Source organism: Lethenteron reissneri, chromosome 64, assembly GCF_015708825.2.
Source record: "Lethenteron reissneri isolate LAM-NWPU_2019-01 chromosome 64, ASM1570882v1, whole genome shotgun sequence".
Classification (NCBI taxonomy): domain Eukaryota; kingdom Metazoa; phylum Chordata; class Hyperoartia; order Petromyzontiformes; family Petromyzontidae; genus Lethenteron; species Lethenteron reissneri.
The window spans coordinates 11,432,004-11,448,220 of record NC_083842.1 but is presented as its reverse complement, the minus strand read 5'-3'; the positions used below and the strand labels follow the sequence as shown (position 1 = coordinate 11,448,220).

At 49.1% G+C, this 16,217-nt stretch overlaps 1 protein-coding gene across 1 annotated transcript in view; it reads right to left on the bottom strand.

Annotated features, from left to right (window-relative positions):
* The window catches only part of LOC133359020 (uncharacterized), a 45,011-nt gene that overhangs the window by 18,866 nt on the left and 9,928 nt on the right, over positions 1-16,217 (bottom strand). The window contains 4 exon segments of the mRNA XM_061577392.1: positions 396-476; positions 1,735-1,794; positions 3,778-4,245; positions 12,119-12,284. Of these exon segments, the coding sequence (XP_061433376.1) occupies positions 396-476; positions 1,735-1,794; positions 3,778-4,245; positions 12,119-12,284 (775 nt within the window).

Here is a 16,217-nt window from a genome sequence, read left to right as displayed (position 1 = left end):
ACCCGTACCCTACCCGATACCCGGCTACCCGTACCCAGCTGGGTACGGGTAGCCGTTTGCGACCCTGGTGCGGCCGGGTACGGGTAGGCCGTGAGTCACCGGTGAGTAACCGTTTGTCACTCATTTCGGGTAGGGTACGGGTAGCGTACGGGTACCCATACCCGGCCAGGTACGGGTACCCGTTTGCGACCCTGGTGCGGCCGGGTACGGGTAGGCCGTGAGTCACCGGTGAGTATCCGTTTGTCACTCATTTCGGGTAGGGTACGGGTAGCGTACGGGTACCCATACCCGGCCGGGTACGGGTACAGATACCCGTTTGCGACCCTGGTGCGGCCGGGTATGGGTAAGGAATCAATACCCGTTTGCGACCTCTGGCGGAACGTTTTCGGAGATACCTGGCACGCTCTCAATTTTAATGCCCTGGTCCGAGTGGATGGTGCTGGACGTTTCCAGGGAAGGGACATCTCCGTCCTCGTCTGCGAATAGAAAATAGAAAAACGAAAACACCGATTCAGTGGCTCTCGCTCCAGTGTTGACTCCTGGCACCGCGGGGTAGAGTTGCCACGAGCGAGAGACGTCATTTGTGGCTCGCATGATCTTTAGGACAATTCCATCTTTCGTACGGCTGCTGATGTAAATGCATGCAGACTACAATTTCACATTAATGTGGTCAATCCAGACAACCGCATCAGGAGCAGCAGCGGAGTGTATTGCCGTAATGCCTCCTCCGCACTTGTGGACTGGGCATTGCGTCGTGATACGTTGTATGGTCTGATCTCGATGAGCGCAGTCGCATGCTACCGGAGAATTTTTTTTTCCATTTGTGCATCAGGTATCCGCATCTGCCCACAGTGTCGTGCGGCGGGTGCGATTTAGAGTGGACCATGAGCAGCTTCCTGGAAGATCAAACCCCAGTGGATCTTTCGGGACACTTAAGAGAGGGTCAAGTGCAGTGCTGAAAGACGGGTGTGTTGTGGCAAGGTGGTGGTCACGGCGTCTGAGCGACTACACGAGCTGGGAAAGCAGTCCTCTCCTCCAGTAACGGTGGGGCTGCTCTTCCAAGCGCCCTGCTGCACGGAGCATCAATGTCCGTCGCATGGCAGTCCAACCGACAGACATCTGTTTAACACGTAGGCTTTCGCGACCAATATTATTCATAATAAACGTTTTTGGGTTTAGATCGCGTTATTTATAAATGTGTCGTAACCCTCCACCACCCGACACGGCCAATCAGTAAAAAAGTGTCACGTTGACAAAAGACAAATACGACGTTTCGCTGGTAATTGCATCCAGCACCATTCTGGCGAATTGCCCGATGATGCTGGATGCAATTACCAGCGAAACGTCGTACTACTCAAATTGTAAATGTTGTGGTTTCACGCTTCAACACACCGGTGGGCTAAAGCAGTGAACTATTTGTCTTTTGTCAACGTGACACTTTTTTACTGATTGGCCGTGTCGGGTGGTGGAGGGTTACGACACATTTATAAATAACGCGATCTAAACCCAAAAACGTTGATTATGAACGATAGACATCTTTAAATCCCCAGAGCAAGAACATAACAATCGATTCCTCGCACAAGCGAATCCCGCGGCCGATCGTCACGACTTCGCAAGGAAAAAACAAATCTATCGACACGTCGTCGCATATCTCCTCTCGTCCGAGACATCTGGTCGCCCACAACGTAGCTGACGTAACTCAAACGAAGAGGTGAACAGCGGTGCGGTGCTTACAAGACTGGTTCAAGTAGTGGCCGTCTGCTCCATGATCTTGATCTTGGCACGGGTCGTTGCCTGCAGAGAGAGAGCCGAATGCATGAGGCACAGTGGGATTCATTTAAAACACATTTGCACTGACTTACGACACCATCATTGCACACAGAGCGCAGCTCAGCAATTTGAACAACTGGATGAAAACTGGGAAGGAGTATCAAATGCCAAGTTCTTGAGTAAATATCAAGGACAGAGTTAATGGAAGATGGATGGCCATGGTTGCCAAAGTCTTTGAAAAAGGACACCGCACGCACGGAGAGAGAACAAAGCTCTCTCACCTGTTGTATGAGCAATTCACAATCTGGTCTGCTGTTCATACACAGCCCACCCATTCTTGACCTGCCGTGTGCCTAACTGGTGTGCTTTTCGATTTAAAGCTTTTGTGACTGCAGGGATTCATCTTCTTGGTTCTTTCGGTAAAGTAGTTGTACGGTGAATATGCAGCAGTGTGGTGTGCAGTAGGGTGGGTAGAATAATACATAGTGTAATATTACATAAATATGCAAAAATTCCTATTGATATGCAAATTCTTTTGTCAAGGTGCTCTTCCTCCTCCCTCCCAGCTTAAATAGACGCTCCAAGCCCAGGACGTGTCATTCAGACTCTGTCTTATCGACAGACCTGTTCTTCACCTGAGGACGGCTGCTTGCGTTGTGGCCGAAACGTCGTGAGAATTATTTGATGTTTTATTTTTATTATTTCCATTCTACATGACTTTACCGAAAGAACCAAGAAAATCAATCATTATTTTCGCGCCTCCGATTAGCACGGTTGGCTATGCACCGAAGTTCAACATACGTACGTACATTCTTGATTCATGGAAATCCAACGCAAAATTTCATCTTCCTTTTATGGCCGATGTTGATAAATGAGCACTGACAATACATTTTTCAGACGCTGTCGCCTCGACAGACCTGGTTTTCACCTGAGGACGGCTGCTTGCGTTGTGGCCGAAACGTCGTGAGAATTGTTTTATTATGTTTTATTTTTATTATTTTATTACTTCCCTTCTACGTGACTTTACCGAAAGAACCAAGAAGAACACCGACAATACATTTACACTGAGGCGGTTGAGCCAGATAATTGCATCGGGAGGAGCAGGGTGTCGCTGCTGTGATGATGCCTCATCCGTGTCTGTGAATCGGGCATCGAGTAGTGATACGTCTCCCCACGCTTTGGCCGAGGTTCTGTTTAACGCCACTCCGCGCTGTATTTACAAGGCTAACCTATTTATGCCCAAAATTCTGGTCCTCCGGTTTTTCTCCCCTCCGCGTTTATAAACGCGCAGTTCGACTATTTTTAGATAATGTTGTCTGCTGTAAATGTCCAAATTATGGGCCACTTTGTTGAGCTATCATTTGTGGCCAGGTCGCTTTTGAAAAAGAAGCTAATAGGTTCAATGGGCCTTGTCTGGTAGGATGGGGATGGTTTTGACTTTTGGGAAAAGTTTTTTTTTGTTACCGAGCACCTATGAAGGCCGGCATGGCGTGATGTTTACACACCACACCAGGTACTCATTTGAGGCTGAGTCGACCTAGGGGAGGCCCACAACCGGTTGAGAAAATCGTCACCGGTATTGTCCGTAAGCGGGAATCGAACTCGGCTCACCGGGTTCATAGTGCAGCGCGCTAACCACTACACAACACAACAACCGCCATTCGCCACTAAGTGGCGGTGACGTCACCACGACGCTTGTGCCAGGCCATGTGCACTTTGAGGCCACGTGAAGTGTCGAACGCCCGCTGGCAGGAGGTCACGGGGCAGACCCAGCAGGTGCCACTGGTCTACTGACCGAGATGACCAAGATGACTGGCTGATGCACCACCTGTGCCCCCTACTGTACCAACTTGCTGAGCTTTAGCCACCCGGCGCTCCGCACACACACCCTCATAAAGCGTGTTCAAAAGAGTCGGGGAGTAACCGTGCGAGCGCGAGGGGTGTAGGCTTCATCGTTGCATGCCTAACGAAGACGATGACGCCGACGACTGCCGATGGAAGTCTCACCGGCACTCGGGTATTCTCCATTCTCCTCCCCGGGGCCGCAGTCCGCTCCGTGGACGCGTCCCAGCCTCTGCATGGACACCGACAGCTCGCGGCTCAGTCCGCCGAACAAGTTGGCGAGCACCTCGATCAACCCCTCCAGGGTCACGTCCCTCACCACGCCGGGCGACGACCCGCTGCCACCGCTGCTGCCGCCGTCGTCAAAAAGTGGCAGTTGGAACGGCTCGGCGCCCTGCAGGGCCTTCACCACCTGCCGCAGCACGGCGTAGAAGCCGAAGGGCAGGCGGTCGCGCGCCGTGGCCAGCAGCTCGGCACGCACGAGGCCGTCCCCGACGCAGGCGCGCAGGACCCCGTAGTCCCGGATGCCCAGCTCCGAATCCATGGCCCGGGCCACCTCCTCGTTCACGCCCTGCGCCTCCAGCCACGCCGGGAAGTCCCTGCTCGGCTCCAGCACCGCGGCGCACGCCATTCCTGCGTGGTTCGGGCCGGGCGGCAATAAAAACACACGCATGGAAAAATCTGCAGGGCTGGAGGGGCGCCGCGGAAATATTGGCGACAGCTATGAACCGGGCGAATATTCGGTTTGACTGCAGCTGAATTGTCCAGCTCGGCTACGACACGAGTGCTTCGGCGAAATAATTCAGCATTAACTGGCAAGGAGAGTTGATACAAGTTCCACATTTATATGTGGCTCATTTATACAGGTAGGAACAACAGGTTCCACACTGCCCACCAGGGATTATTTGTCTGTCGTGCATAGCCACGCCCTCGATTTGTATTTCATAGAGCGCTTCGGGCGGGCTCAGCACCACGTGACGCGCCGCCCCACGCAGCTTGCGCCGCGTGACAAGGATCGCACGAATGCGCTGTCCAACCAAGTTCCTACCTGCCCACTCCGAAGGAACGTGTTTACAATGAAATATAACGGATGACTCCATGGGTGTGTTTCTTTCTCTAATGCCTGCGATGAGACATCGACGTAACGTCTCTAAGACCTGGGTTAAAGTCCTAGCCGTGGGAGTTCTTTCTCGCTCTTTCTCTCTGGAAGGTTACGTCTACAATGAAACACTGAGCCAGCAATTCTGGGGGGGTGGGGGGGGCATGGGTTCAAGCCGTGGTGAATCTGGGTGTTTCTTTAAGAGCTGCAGGCCACGTCAAAGATCACTCCGAGAGGTGTCCTGAAGACGAAGACCCAACGCTGGGTTCTGTTCCGAGCGAGTCATCTCGAAGACACAAACACGGCACTTATTCTCCCGCTCACACGCGTAATTAACGCGCCACTGCCGATCTATTCCAGCAGAACTCAAGCAACCTGCTATCACCGAGACTGCCAAAGGTGCCAGTGAGGCAAATAAGAAAGGACACCCCGATCAAAATCGAGGACGGGTGGGCATGAGCTCCAGCCTCCGCAAGCCGAGTTTTTTTTTTAAAGTGGCCGTCTGCTCTTGCTATAAATGCTGCGTCGTATTAATAGCAACACGTGTATCTTTTTCTCTTGCCACGTACCGACTATGTACGAAACTTATTTTTAGAAAACCATTCGCTCTGCCTGCTGTCCCGTCCATACTCTTGCTGACCCACCCAAAACTGAACATCTGCGAAAATGAGCTTCATAGCTCATCAGATTCCTCCCAGCTAAAATAAAGATTCTGATTCTCATTGAGGTGCATAGACCACTCCATAACTGCGACAGAGTTGTACTTTTTAACTGTCTTGATAGAGTGAATATATGTAATGGAATAGTATTACTGGGAGAACCAGCGGTGCAGCGGTGAACGCCCTGGCGCAGTGAACTCGGCAAGACCCGTGTTCGATTCCTGCTCAGGACAAACATCAGCGGCGAGCAATATCTCCAAACCGGTCCTCAGACAATCAACAACACAAACTGACCAGCGCGGTGAAGTATGGTCAAACACAACCCATGACCTACATGACATGGGAAGGCCTTAGTCATCCAGCAGTGGATTGATTCAAGGGCTGTGAATAGAAATGTAAACATAACACCGTGACCACACTGGCTAAAGTTGGTCAATGCGGTCTGGAGTGTCCGATTCACAATCAAAAGGTTGCAAGTTCTAATTCCGGTCTGGGGGTCAGCTGAGCCGATCAATCATCCCAGGGGGTCTGAGTAATTGAGTAACGCTTTGCAGGATTGCCAATGGTGTTTGTCGTGTCGGGAGAACAGTACCTTCCCATTACACTGTGTAACAAATACATGTTAATTTTGATTCCTACGTTGGTTTTTTCTGACTTTACGTGAACGAAAAGACACAAATTCGTCCGTTTTCTCATTGAAAATAGGTACATTTCTAAATATCACTGTCCTGGCCACAAAAAGCAAAGTTTGTGGGGAATAATAGCTAGATTCTATACTTTTTAGGCATAAGCAATTACGAAATAACACTTACTACCCAGGAACAAAAATTGTATTGATGTTAGATTTGAAGTTTTTGTGACTGCAAGGATCCATACTCTTAGTTTTTTTCGGTAAAGTCACGTAGGTAGAAATAGAAATAAATTAAAAATTAAAAACAACCAAATGAAATCACGACGGTTCGGGCGCAACACAAGCGTCCGTCTTCAGAAGAACGTCGGCGATTTAATCGAGTTGTTTTTCATTTTTTATTTATTTTATTTTTTACCTACGTGACTTTACCGAAAAAACCAAAGAGTCGGGTCGATGTCGATGTGCAGCACCAACTACAATTTGACACCGAGGTGGCTTCAATGAGCCGGATGGTTGTGTTAGGGGTAGCAGAGTAGTGCATCGCCGCGATGTATCTGTGAATCGGGATTTGAGTTGTTACATGTCCCACGGTTCTGTGCTGGGTGACCACAGTCGCACACTGAACCGGGTTGGGAGGGGGGGTGTGTTTAACTTTCCATTTGTGCATAATCATAGTCAGTGATGATCTACTATCTACTTCTGGATGAAAGTCTCCCGAATGTACGTATGTTGAACTTCTTTTCGCCACCGCACGTAGCCAACCGTGCTAATCGGGGGTGCTGGGAAAGAACAGCAAACTAAACACAACAAGCAGCTATGAAGAAATTCAATAATGCTGCTAATCCTGCATAATGCACGGGCATAATGACTTTAAACCCCTCGCCAAACCTCCTATGCATTTCACAATTAGTACTATTCGCATATCTGCATTTCCCATAAATATGCTAAATTCATCTTGATATGCAAATGGTGTTGGACCAGATGACACCAGACTAGGCTCTAAAGAAAGCTGTCTCAGGTGTGGACCAATCAACTTCAAGGACAGTGCATACATTATCAGAGTTATGTTTTTTGTTTGCATTATGACTGCAGGTATTGTGGTTTAAGCAAACATGACTCCTTGTAAAAAAGGTGTCAGTTTTGTTGCCAGATAAAAGGGTAAAAAACCAATTATCAAGAGTATGCCTATTCTGTGCCGGCATCCAAACCGACCACATTCGAAAAATTACCCACAAATTACTCAATTGAGATCACACAATTTTGTTTTATTTTACCAGCTAAAGGCCCCACTGAGCTATGGAGATCGTTTTTCAGAAGTGACTTGGCTATCACAGCTCAACGAAGTGGCTTATCAGCATCACATGGAAATGTATAGCAGCCAAATACTCTAAACGCATCCATAAGAGGTTTTATTTGGGGGTTAGATCACGTAAATGTGTGTTGTTAAACCCGCCACGGCCAATCAGTGTGGTTTGTCACGGAAACAAAACACGCCGATTCGTTACTTGTACAGAACACCGCTGTGTTGGAGAGTAAACCCACAACATTGACAATTCGAGTACGACGTTTTGCCAGCATTTGCAAGTAGCATCATCAGGCGACAGCCAAATAAACATATGATGATGATTCTCAATGTAGGGAGGGGGGGAGAGACCGGAGGACCCGGAGAAAAAATCCACCCAACCACGGGGAGAGAGAAAGAGGGAGACACGCAAACTCCAAATATACAGCAGCAGGCGTCAGGGTCGGGATCGAACTCACAACCTCCTGTGTACCAGGCGAGGTAGTTAACATCTCCTAGCCACCGTGATGATGATGAGAGAGACACCGCAACTCCAAATATACAGCAGGCGTCAGGGTCGGGATCGAACCCACAACCTCCTGTGTACCAGGCGAGGTAGTTAAGATCTCCTAGCCACCGTGATGATGATGAGAGAGAGACGCCGCAAACTCCAAATATACAGCAGGCGTCAGTGTCGGGATCCAACCCACGACCTCCTGTACACCAGGCGAGGTAGTTAACATCTCCTAGCCACCGTGATGATGATGAGAGAGAGAGAGAGACACCGCAAACTCCAAATATACAGCAGGCGTCAGTGTCGGGATCGAACCCACGACCTCCTGTACACCAGGCAAGGTAGTTAACATCTCCTAGCCACCGTGATGATGAGAGAGACACCGCAAACTCCAAATATACAGCAGGCGTCAGTGTCGGGATCGAACCCACGACCTCCTGTACACCAGGCGAGGTAGTTAACATCTCACAGCCACCGTGATGATGAGAGAGAGACACCGCAAACTCCAAATATACAGCAGGCGTCAGGGTCGGGATCGAACCCACGACCTCCTGTACACCAGGCAAGGTAGTTAACATCTCCTAGCCACCGTGATGATGATGAGAGAGAGAGACACCGCAAACTCAAAATATACAGCAGGCGTCAGTGTCGGGATCGAACCCACGACCACCTGTACACCAGGCAAGGTAGTTAACATCTCCTAGCCACCGTGATGATGAGAGAGAGACACCGCAAACTCCAAATATACAGCAGGCGTCAGGGTCGGGATCGAACCCACGACCTCCTGTACACCAGGCAAGGTAGTTAACATCTCCTAGCCACCGTGATGATGATGAGAGAGAGACACCGCAAACTCAAAATATACAGCAGGCGTCAGTGTCGGGATCGAACCCACGACCTCCTGTACACCAGGCAAGGTAGTCAACATCTCCTAGCCACCGTGATGATGATGAGAGAGAGACACCGCAAACTCCAAATATACAGCAGGCGTCAGTGTCGGGATCGAACCCACGACCTCCTGTACACCAGGCAAGGTAGTCAACATCTCCTAGCCACCGTGATGATGATGAGAGAGAGACACCGCAAACTCAAAATATACAGCAGGCGTCAGTGTCGGGATCGAACCCACGACCTCCTGTACACCAGGCAAGGTAGTTAACATCTCCTAGCCACCGTGATGATGATGAGAGAGAGACACCGCAAACTCAAAATATACAGCAGGCGTCAGTGTCGGGATCGAACCCACGACCTCCTGTACACCAGGCAAGGTAGTCAACATCTCCTAGCCACCGTGATGATGATGAGAGAGAGACACCGCAAACTCCAAATATGCAGCAGGCGTCAGGGTCGGGATCGAACCCACGACCTCCTGTGCACCAGGCAAGGTAGTTAACATCTCCTAGCCACCGTGATGATGATGAGAGAGAGACACCGCAAACTCAAAATATACAGCAGGCGTCAGTGTCGGGATCGAACCCACGACCTCCTGTACACCAGGCAAGGTAGTCAACATCTCCTAGCCACCGTGATGATGATGAGAGACACCGCAAACTCAAAATATACAGCAGGCGTCAGTGTCGGGATCGAACCCACGACCTCCTGTACACCAGGCAAGGTAGTTAACATCTCCTAGCCACCGTGATGATGATGAGAGAGAGACACCGCAAACTCAAAATATACAGCAGGCGTCAGTGTCGGGATCGAACCCACGACCTCCTGTACACCAGGCAAGGTAGTCAACATCTCCTAGCCACCGTGATGATGATGAGAGAGAGACACCGCAAACTCCAAATATGCAGCAGGCGTCAGGGTCGGGATCGAACCCACGACCTCCTGTACACCAGGCAAGGTAGTTAACATCTCCTAGCCACCGTGATGATGATGAGAGAGAGACACCGCAAACTCCAAATATGCAGCAGGCGTCAGGGTCGGGATCGAACCCACGACCTCCTGTGCACCAGGCAAGGTAGTTAACATCTCCTAGCCACCGTGATGATGATGAGAGAGAGAGACACCGCAAACTCAAAATATACAGCAGGCGTCAGTGTCGGGATCGAACCCACGACCTCCTGTACACCAGGCAAGGTAGTCAACATCTCCTAGCCACCGTGATGATGATGAGAGAGAGACACCACAAACTCCAAATATGCAGCAGGCGTCAGGGTCGGGATCGAACCCACGACCTCCTGTGCACCAGGCAAGGTAGTTAACATCTCCTAGCCACCGTGATGATGATGAGAGAGAGAGACACCGCAAACTCAAAATATACAGCAGGCGTCAGTGTCGGGATCGAACCCACGACCTCCTGTACACCAGGCAAGGTAGTTAACATCTCCTAGCCACCGTGATGATGATCAGAGAGAGACACCGCAAACTCAAAATATACAGCAGGCGTCAGTGTCGGGATCGAACCCACGACCTCCTTCCTGTACACCAGGCAAGGTAGTCAACATCTCCTAGCCACCGTGATGATGATGAGAGAGAGACACCGCAAACTCCAAATATGCAGCAGGCGTCAGGGTCGGGATCGAACCCACGACCTCCTGTGCACCAGGCGAGGTTGTTAACATCTCCTAGCCACCGTGGTGCCCCATAGCAATCATCGCCCCCTTCCGGCAGACTAATGGATAGGATCACCCTTGCAAACGAGACTCCTATCCTGGCCTCTTGACTTCTCGGCTGGTGTTAAACAAATGTAACTTGAAACTTAGGGGCCGTCCATAAATGACGTCACGCGATTTTGGACGATTTGTGACCCCCCCCCCCCTTCGTCACACGGCGTCACAAAAAGTCAGACCCCCCTCTCAAATATGACGTTACAAAAAAATATATAAAACATGCTTCAAATCGCTTTAAACTATTGTCATTGTAGTGCGTATTTAATGTGGCGCTGCACTCTGATGTTGCAGGAGAAAACATTTATTACAAAGTCTATTTAATTAAGTAGAACGTGTTGGCTATGTTTATTTAAAGTTGTGCATTTTGATGTGACGTCACATTCTCAAACACCCCCCTCCCTCGTCACACATCGTCACAAATGTCTGACCCCCCCCCCCTAGGATGCGTGACGTCATTTATGGCCGGCCCCTTATCTTGAGTGAGTGATGGAGCAGTTTAGTGAGTTGACCAGGAGTTTTGAGTGAGTTGTGTTTAATTAGATAGGCATTAGTTTAGATGAGCGAGTGTGTGTGGAGCAGTTTAGCGAGTGATTGGTGGGGTTATTGATCACGAGCGAGTGATTGGGGGGGTTATTGATCACGAGCGAGTGATGGGGGGGGTTATTGATCACGAGCGAGTGATGGGGGGGGTTATTGATCACGAGCGAGTGATTGGGGGGGGTTATTGATCACGAGCGAGTGATTGGGGGGGGTTATTGATCTCGAGCGAGTGATTGGGGGGGGTTATTGATCACGAGCGAGTGATTAGGAGGGGGGGTTATTGATCACGCGCGAGTGATTGGGGGGTTATTGATCACGAGTGATTGGGGGGGTTATTGATCACGAGCGAGTGATTGGGGGGGTTATTGATCACGAGCGAGTGATTGGGGGGGTTATTGATCACGAGTGATTGGGGGGGTTATTGATCACGAGCGAGTGATTGGGGAGGTTATTGATCACGAGCGAGTGATTGGTGAGGTTATTGATCACGAGCGAGTGATTGGTGGGGTTATTGATCACGAGCGAGTGATTGGGGGGGTTATCGATCACAAGTGATTGGGGGTTATTGATCACGAGCGACTAATTGGGGGGTTATCGATCACGAGCGAGTGATTGGGGGGGTTATCGATCACGAGCGAGTGATTGGGGAGGTTATTGATCACGAGAGTGATGGGGGGGGGTTTATTGATCACGAGCGAGTGATTGGGGGGTTATTGATCACGAGCGAGTGATTGGGGGGGTTATTGATCACGAGCGAGTGATTGGGGGGGGGTTATTGATCACGAGAGTGATTGGGGGGGTTATTGATCACGAGCGAGTGATTGGGGGGGTTATTGATCACGAGCGAGTGATTGGGGGGGTTATTGATCACGAGCGAGTGATTGGGGGGGGTTATTGATCACGAGCGAGTGATTGGGGGGGGTATTGATCACGAGCGAGTGATTGGGGGACTGAGTCCACCCAGTTATTGAGGAGTTTTGAGCGATGGCGTTACTCACCGAACTACAATCCGGAGTTTCCAACGGAGCGAGTTATCGACGGTTCGATCCGGTATCTCGCCGTGGATTTTCGAACAAAACAAACAACACAAAAAAGCGATGTTCAACGACTTCGGCTAAGAAGAAGAATAATTAAAAACCTCCTATCTGCATCCGCCCGCTCACCAAGAAGACACAACTTTCTGCCACCGCAGCGCTGAGAGAATTGTCGTAGTTGAGGTTTAAAAACACACGAACAGGCCGTTGCTGCTGCTGCTGTTGCTGTTTCAACGGCGGCGACCACCACCATCAACTGCCTCTGCGAGCCGCTGATTCGCCGCGGTGCCTCGCGCTGGGTGGGGGGTGGTGGGGAGTGGTGGGGGGTGGTGGTGAGGGACCGCGGCGAATTTGCTTCCGACGCGAAGAGCAAACGATGTCAAATTTCGATGAAAAGCTTTTGTTGGCTGCAGGGATTCATATTCTTGCTTCTTTCGGTTAAAAGTCACGTAGAAGGGAAATAATAAAATAAGAAGATATAATAAAATAATAGAAATCTTTTTCTTGTTTTTTAAGAAAAGAATAATAAAAATAATATAAAAAAATTTCCTGTTTTTTAATAAAAAAATTAATAAAAAATATTAATCTTTTTTATTGGTTTATTTTATTTATTTTATTACTTCCCTTCTACGTGACTTTACCGAAAGAAACAAAATAGCAAAGATGTACAGTAGTTCGATCTTGATTTGAAGCTTTCGTGACTGCAGGAATCCATACTCTATGGCTCTTTCGGTAAAGTCACGTGGGGTAGAAAAATAAAATAAAATCACGACGATCATCTGATGATGATTGCTTGTGTTGCAATCGAAACGTCGTGATTTATTTTAATTTTATTTTAAACCTACGTGACTTTACCGAAAGAACCAGAGAGTAACGATGTGTCTCGGCCGGTGTCAATCGGAGAAAGGGGGGGGGGGGGTATAAATAAATAAATATGTCTGGTGTGGGGGGGGGCACTGGCTGTGTGAATAGTCATACCTGTCACCCCCCCCCTCACCCCTTAGGGGCCGTCCATAAATGACGTCACGCGATTTTGGACGATTTTTGACCCCCCCCCCGTCGTCACACTGCGTCACAAAAAGTCAGACCCCCCCCTCAAATATGACGTCACAAAGCTCTGCCCCACCCCCCAAAAAAAAAAACTTTGCTTCAAATCGCTTTAAACTATTGTCATTGTAGTGCGTGTTTAATGTGGCGCTGCACTCTGATGTTGTAGGAGAAAACATTAAAACGTATATTTAATTAAGTAGAACGTGTTGTCTATATTTATTTAAAGTTGCGCATTTTGATGTGACGTCACATTTCTCAACCCCCCCCCCTCGTCACACATCGTCACAAATGTTTGACCCCCCGCCCCCCCATAGGTGCGTGACGTCATTTATGGACGGCCCCTTATCGGTGCCCTACCTTCCCTGCACAGCAATAAGGCTAAACCGCATGGGTTGACAGGTATGGTTTAGTGTGGTGTATAGTGTAGTATATAGTAGTGTAGTTTATAGTAATGGAGTGTATAATAGTGTATAGTGTAGTGTATAGTGTATTAGTGTAGTGTATAGTCGCGTAGTGTATAGTAATGTAGTGTACAATAGTGTAGTATATAGTGTAGTGTATAGTAATGTAGTGTATAATAGTGTAGTGTATAGTAGCGTATAGTGTAGTATATAATAGTGTAGTGTATAGTAATGGAGTGTATAATAGTGTAGTATATAGTGTAGTGTATAGTAATGTAGTGTATAATAGTGTAGTGTATAGTGTAGTGTATAGTAGCGTATAGTGTAGTATATATTAGTGTAGTGTATAGTAATGGAGTGTATAATAGTGTATTAGTGTAGTGTATAGTAATGTAGTGTATAAGAACCAGAACCATCTCGAAGTCCCTGGAGAACGACCTCATCCCCCAGCCAACTTCCGGGGGCCTGGGGTCACAACCGTTGGTCCCGATGCCCCCCACAGGGATTGCATCGGACCATCTGCCCATCATTATTCTTGAGCAGGTCCGGCCTCCCTTCAGCTCTCTACTGGCATGAGCGAGTACTGCCGGCTACGAGTAGTGGAAATCGTGGCCAACCCTGCCACCACACTAGTAACGAATGTGCCACGTTTTGTTTACGTGACAAACCTTGCGAATTGGCTGGGTCGGGTGGTGGCGGGTTTAACGACACATTCATATTTACGCGATCTAAGCCCCCCCCAAAAAAACCTCCTCTAATATGGATATTTGTCGCGAAATCCTACTACTACGTGTTAAACTTTTTTTCTATAAAAAAAAGTACCGTAACAATGTAACGCTATGGGAACCTCATTTGCCAGTAAAAATATGATAATTGTTTTTTTTACCCTTCTATCTGGCAACAAAACTGACACCTTTTTACAAGGAGTCATGTTTGTATAGACCGCAATACCTGCGGTCATAATACAAACAAAGGACATAACTCTGATAATGTATGCACTGTCCTTGAAGTTGATTGGTTCACACCCGAGACAGCTTTCCTTAGAGCCTAGTCTCACATGGGTTGTAACGCTACATCTAATTATAATTATTATTACTATGCCTGCTTACCCAGAAATGCCTTCCTGAGCCTCATGACTATTTCAGGAGGGGTACCTTACCAAGTTTTCACAGTAAGGGGGGGGGTGGGCGATGATAGCATTCTTTACAATATAAATAACGATTCTGATTCGTTCATGTACGAGGGTTGCTCAGAAAGTAATTAATGGCCTGCTGGCGAGGCATAATACAAGCTCTCGTTTATCGACGGCGTAAAGGGCCATCCAGGGGTACATATGTTGAACTTCTTTCGCACCGTACGTAGCCAACCGTGATCATCGAAGGCGTGCGGGGGAAGGGTAACATGTAGATTTAAAAGCGCGTAGCTCCAGTAACTTCCTAACGTGGGAAGGAAGAGCATTCCAGACGGCCACAGAAGCAGCGCATCTAAAAGCGCGCGTTGCGGTGACCCCCAGGACCGGTTCAGATATTGCTCACCACTGGTGTTAGCCGTGTCCTAGGAATCGAACTCGGGTTTGCCGGGGTTCATGAAACAGCGCATGCATGTGCGTACGCATGTTGAACTTCTTTCGCACCGTACATAGCCAACCGTGGTCATCGAAGGCGTGCGGGGGAAGGGTAATGTGTAGATTTAAAAGCGCGTAGCTCCAGTGGCTTCCTAATGTGGGAAGGAAGAGCGTTCCAGACGGTCGTTTAGCAGCGCATCTGAAAGCGCGCGATGCAGTGGCCCCCAGGACCGGTTCTGTTATTGCTCACCTGTGATGTTAGCCGTGTCCTAGGAATCGAACTCGCGTTTGCCGGGGTTCATGAAACGGCGCATGCATGTGCGTACGTATGTTGAACTTCTTTCGCACCGTACGTAGCCAACGGTGATCATCGAAGGCGCGCGGGGGAAGGGTAACGTGTAGATTCAAAAGCGCGTAGCTCCAGTGGCTTCCTAATGTGGGAAGGAAGAGCGTTCCAGACGGCCACAGAAGCAGCGCATCTGAAAGCGCGCGATGCAGTGACCGTCTTTGTTTCGATGGGCAGCCAAAAGCCGCTGATGCTGCGCAGGATGGCCGGAGTTCGCGTGATGGTGTATGCTCCTTGACGTGCTGTGCGAGTGAATAGCCGACGATTCGCTACCAATCAGCACCAAGGATTCAAGACAAGTTCGATTCCCGGGCCAGAGCTAACGTCGGCGGCGAGCGCTATCTGAACTCCACGCGACCACGGGGAGAGAGACACCGCAAACTCAAAATATACAGCAGCAGGCGTCAGGGTGGTGGCGATCGAGCCCACGACCTCCTGTCTACCAGGCGAGGTAGTTAACATCTCCTAGCCACCGTGATGATGATGAGAGACACGCAAACTCCAAATATACAGCAGGCGTCAGGGTCGGAATCGAACCCACGACCTCCTGTCTACCAGGCGATGTAGTTAACATCTCCTAGCCACCGCGGCATCACATAAGGGGGCCGTCCATAAATGACGTCACGCGATTTTGGACGATTTTTGACCCCCCCCCCTCCCATCATCACACGGCGTCACAAAAAGTCAGACCCCTCCTCAAATATGACGTCACAAAGCTCTGCCCCCCCCCCCACCCCCAAAATATAAAACATGCTTCAAATCGCTTTCAACTATTGTCATTGTAGTGCGTATTTAATGTAGCGCTGCACTCTGATGTTGTAGGAGGAAACGTTTATTTAAAAGTCTATTTAACTAAGTAGAACGTGT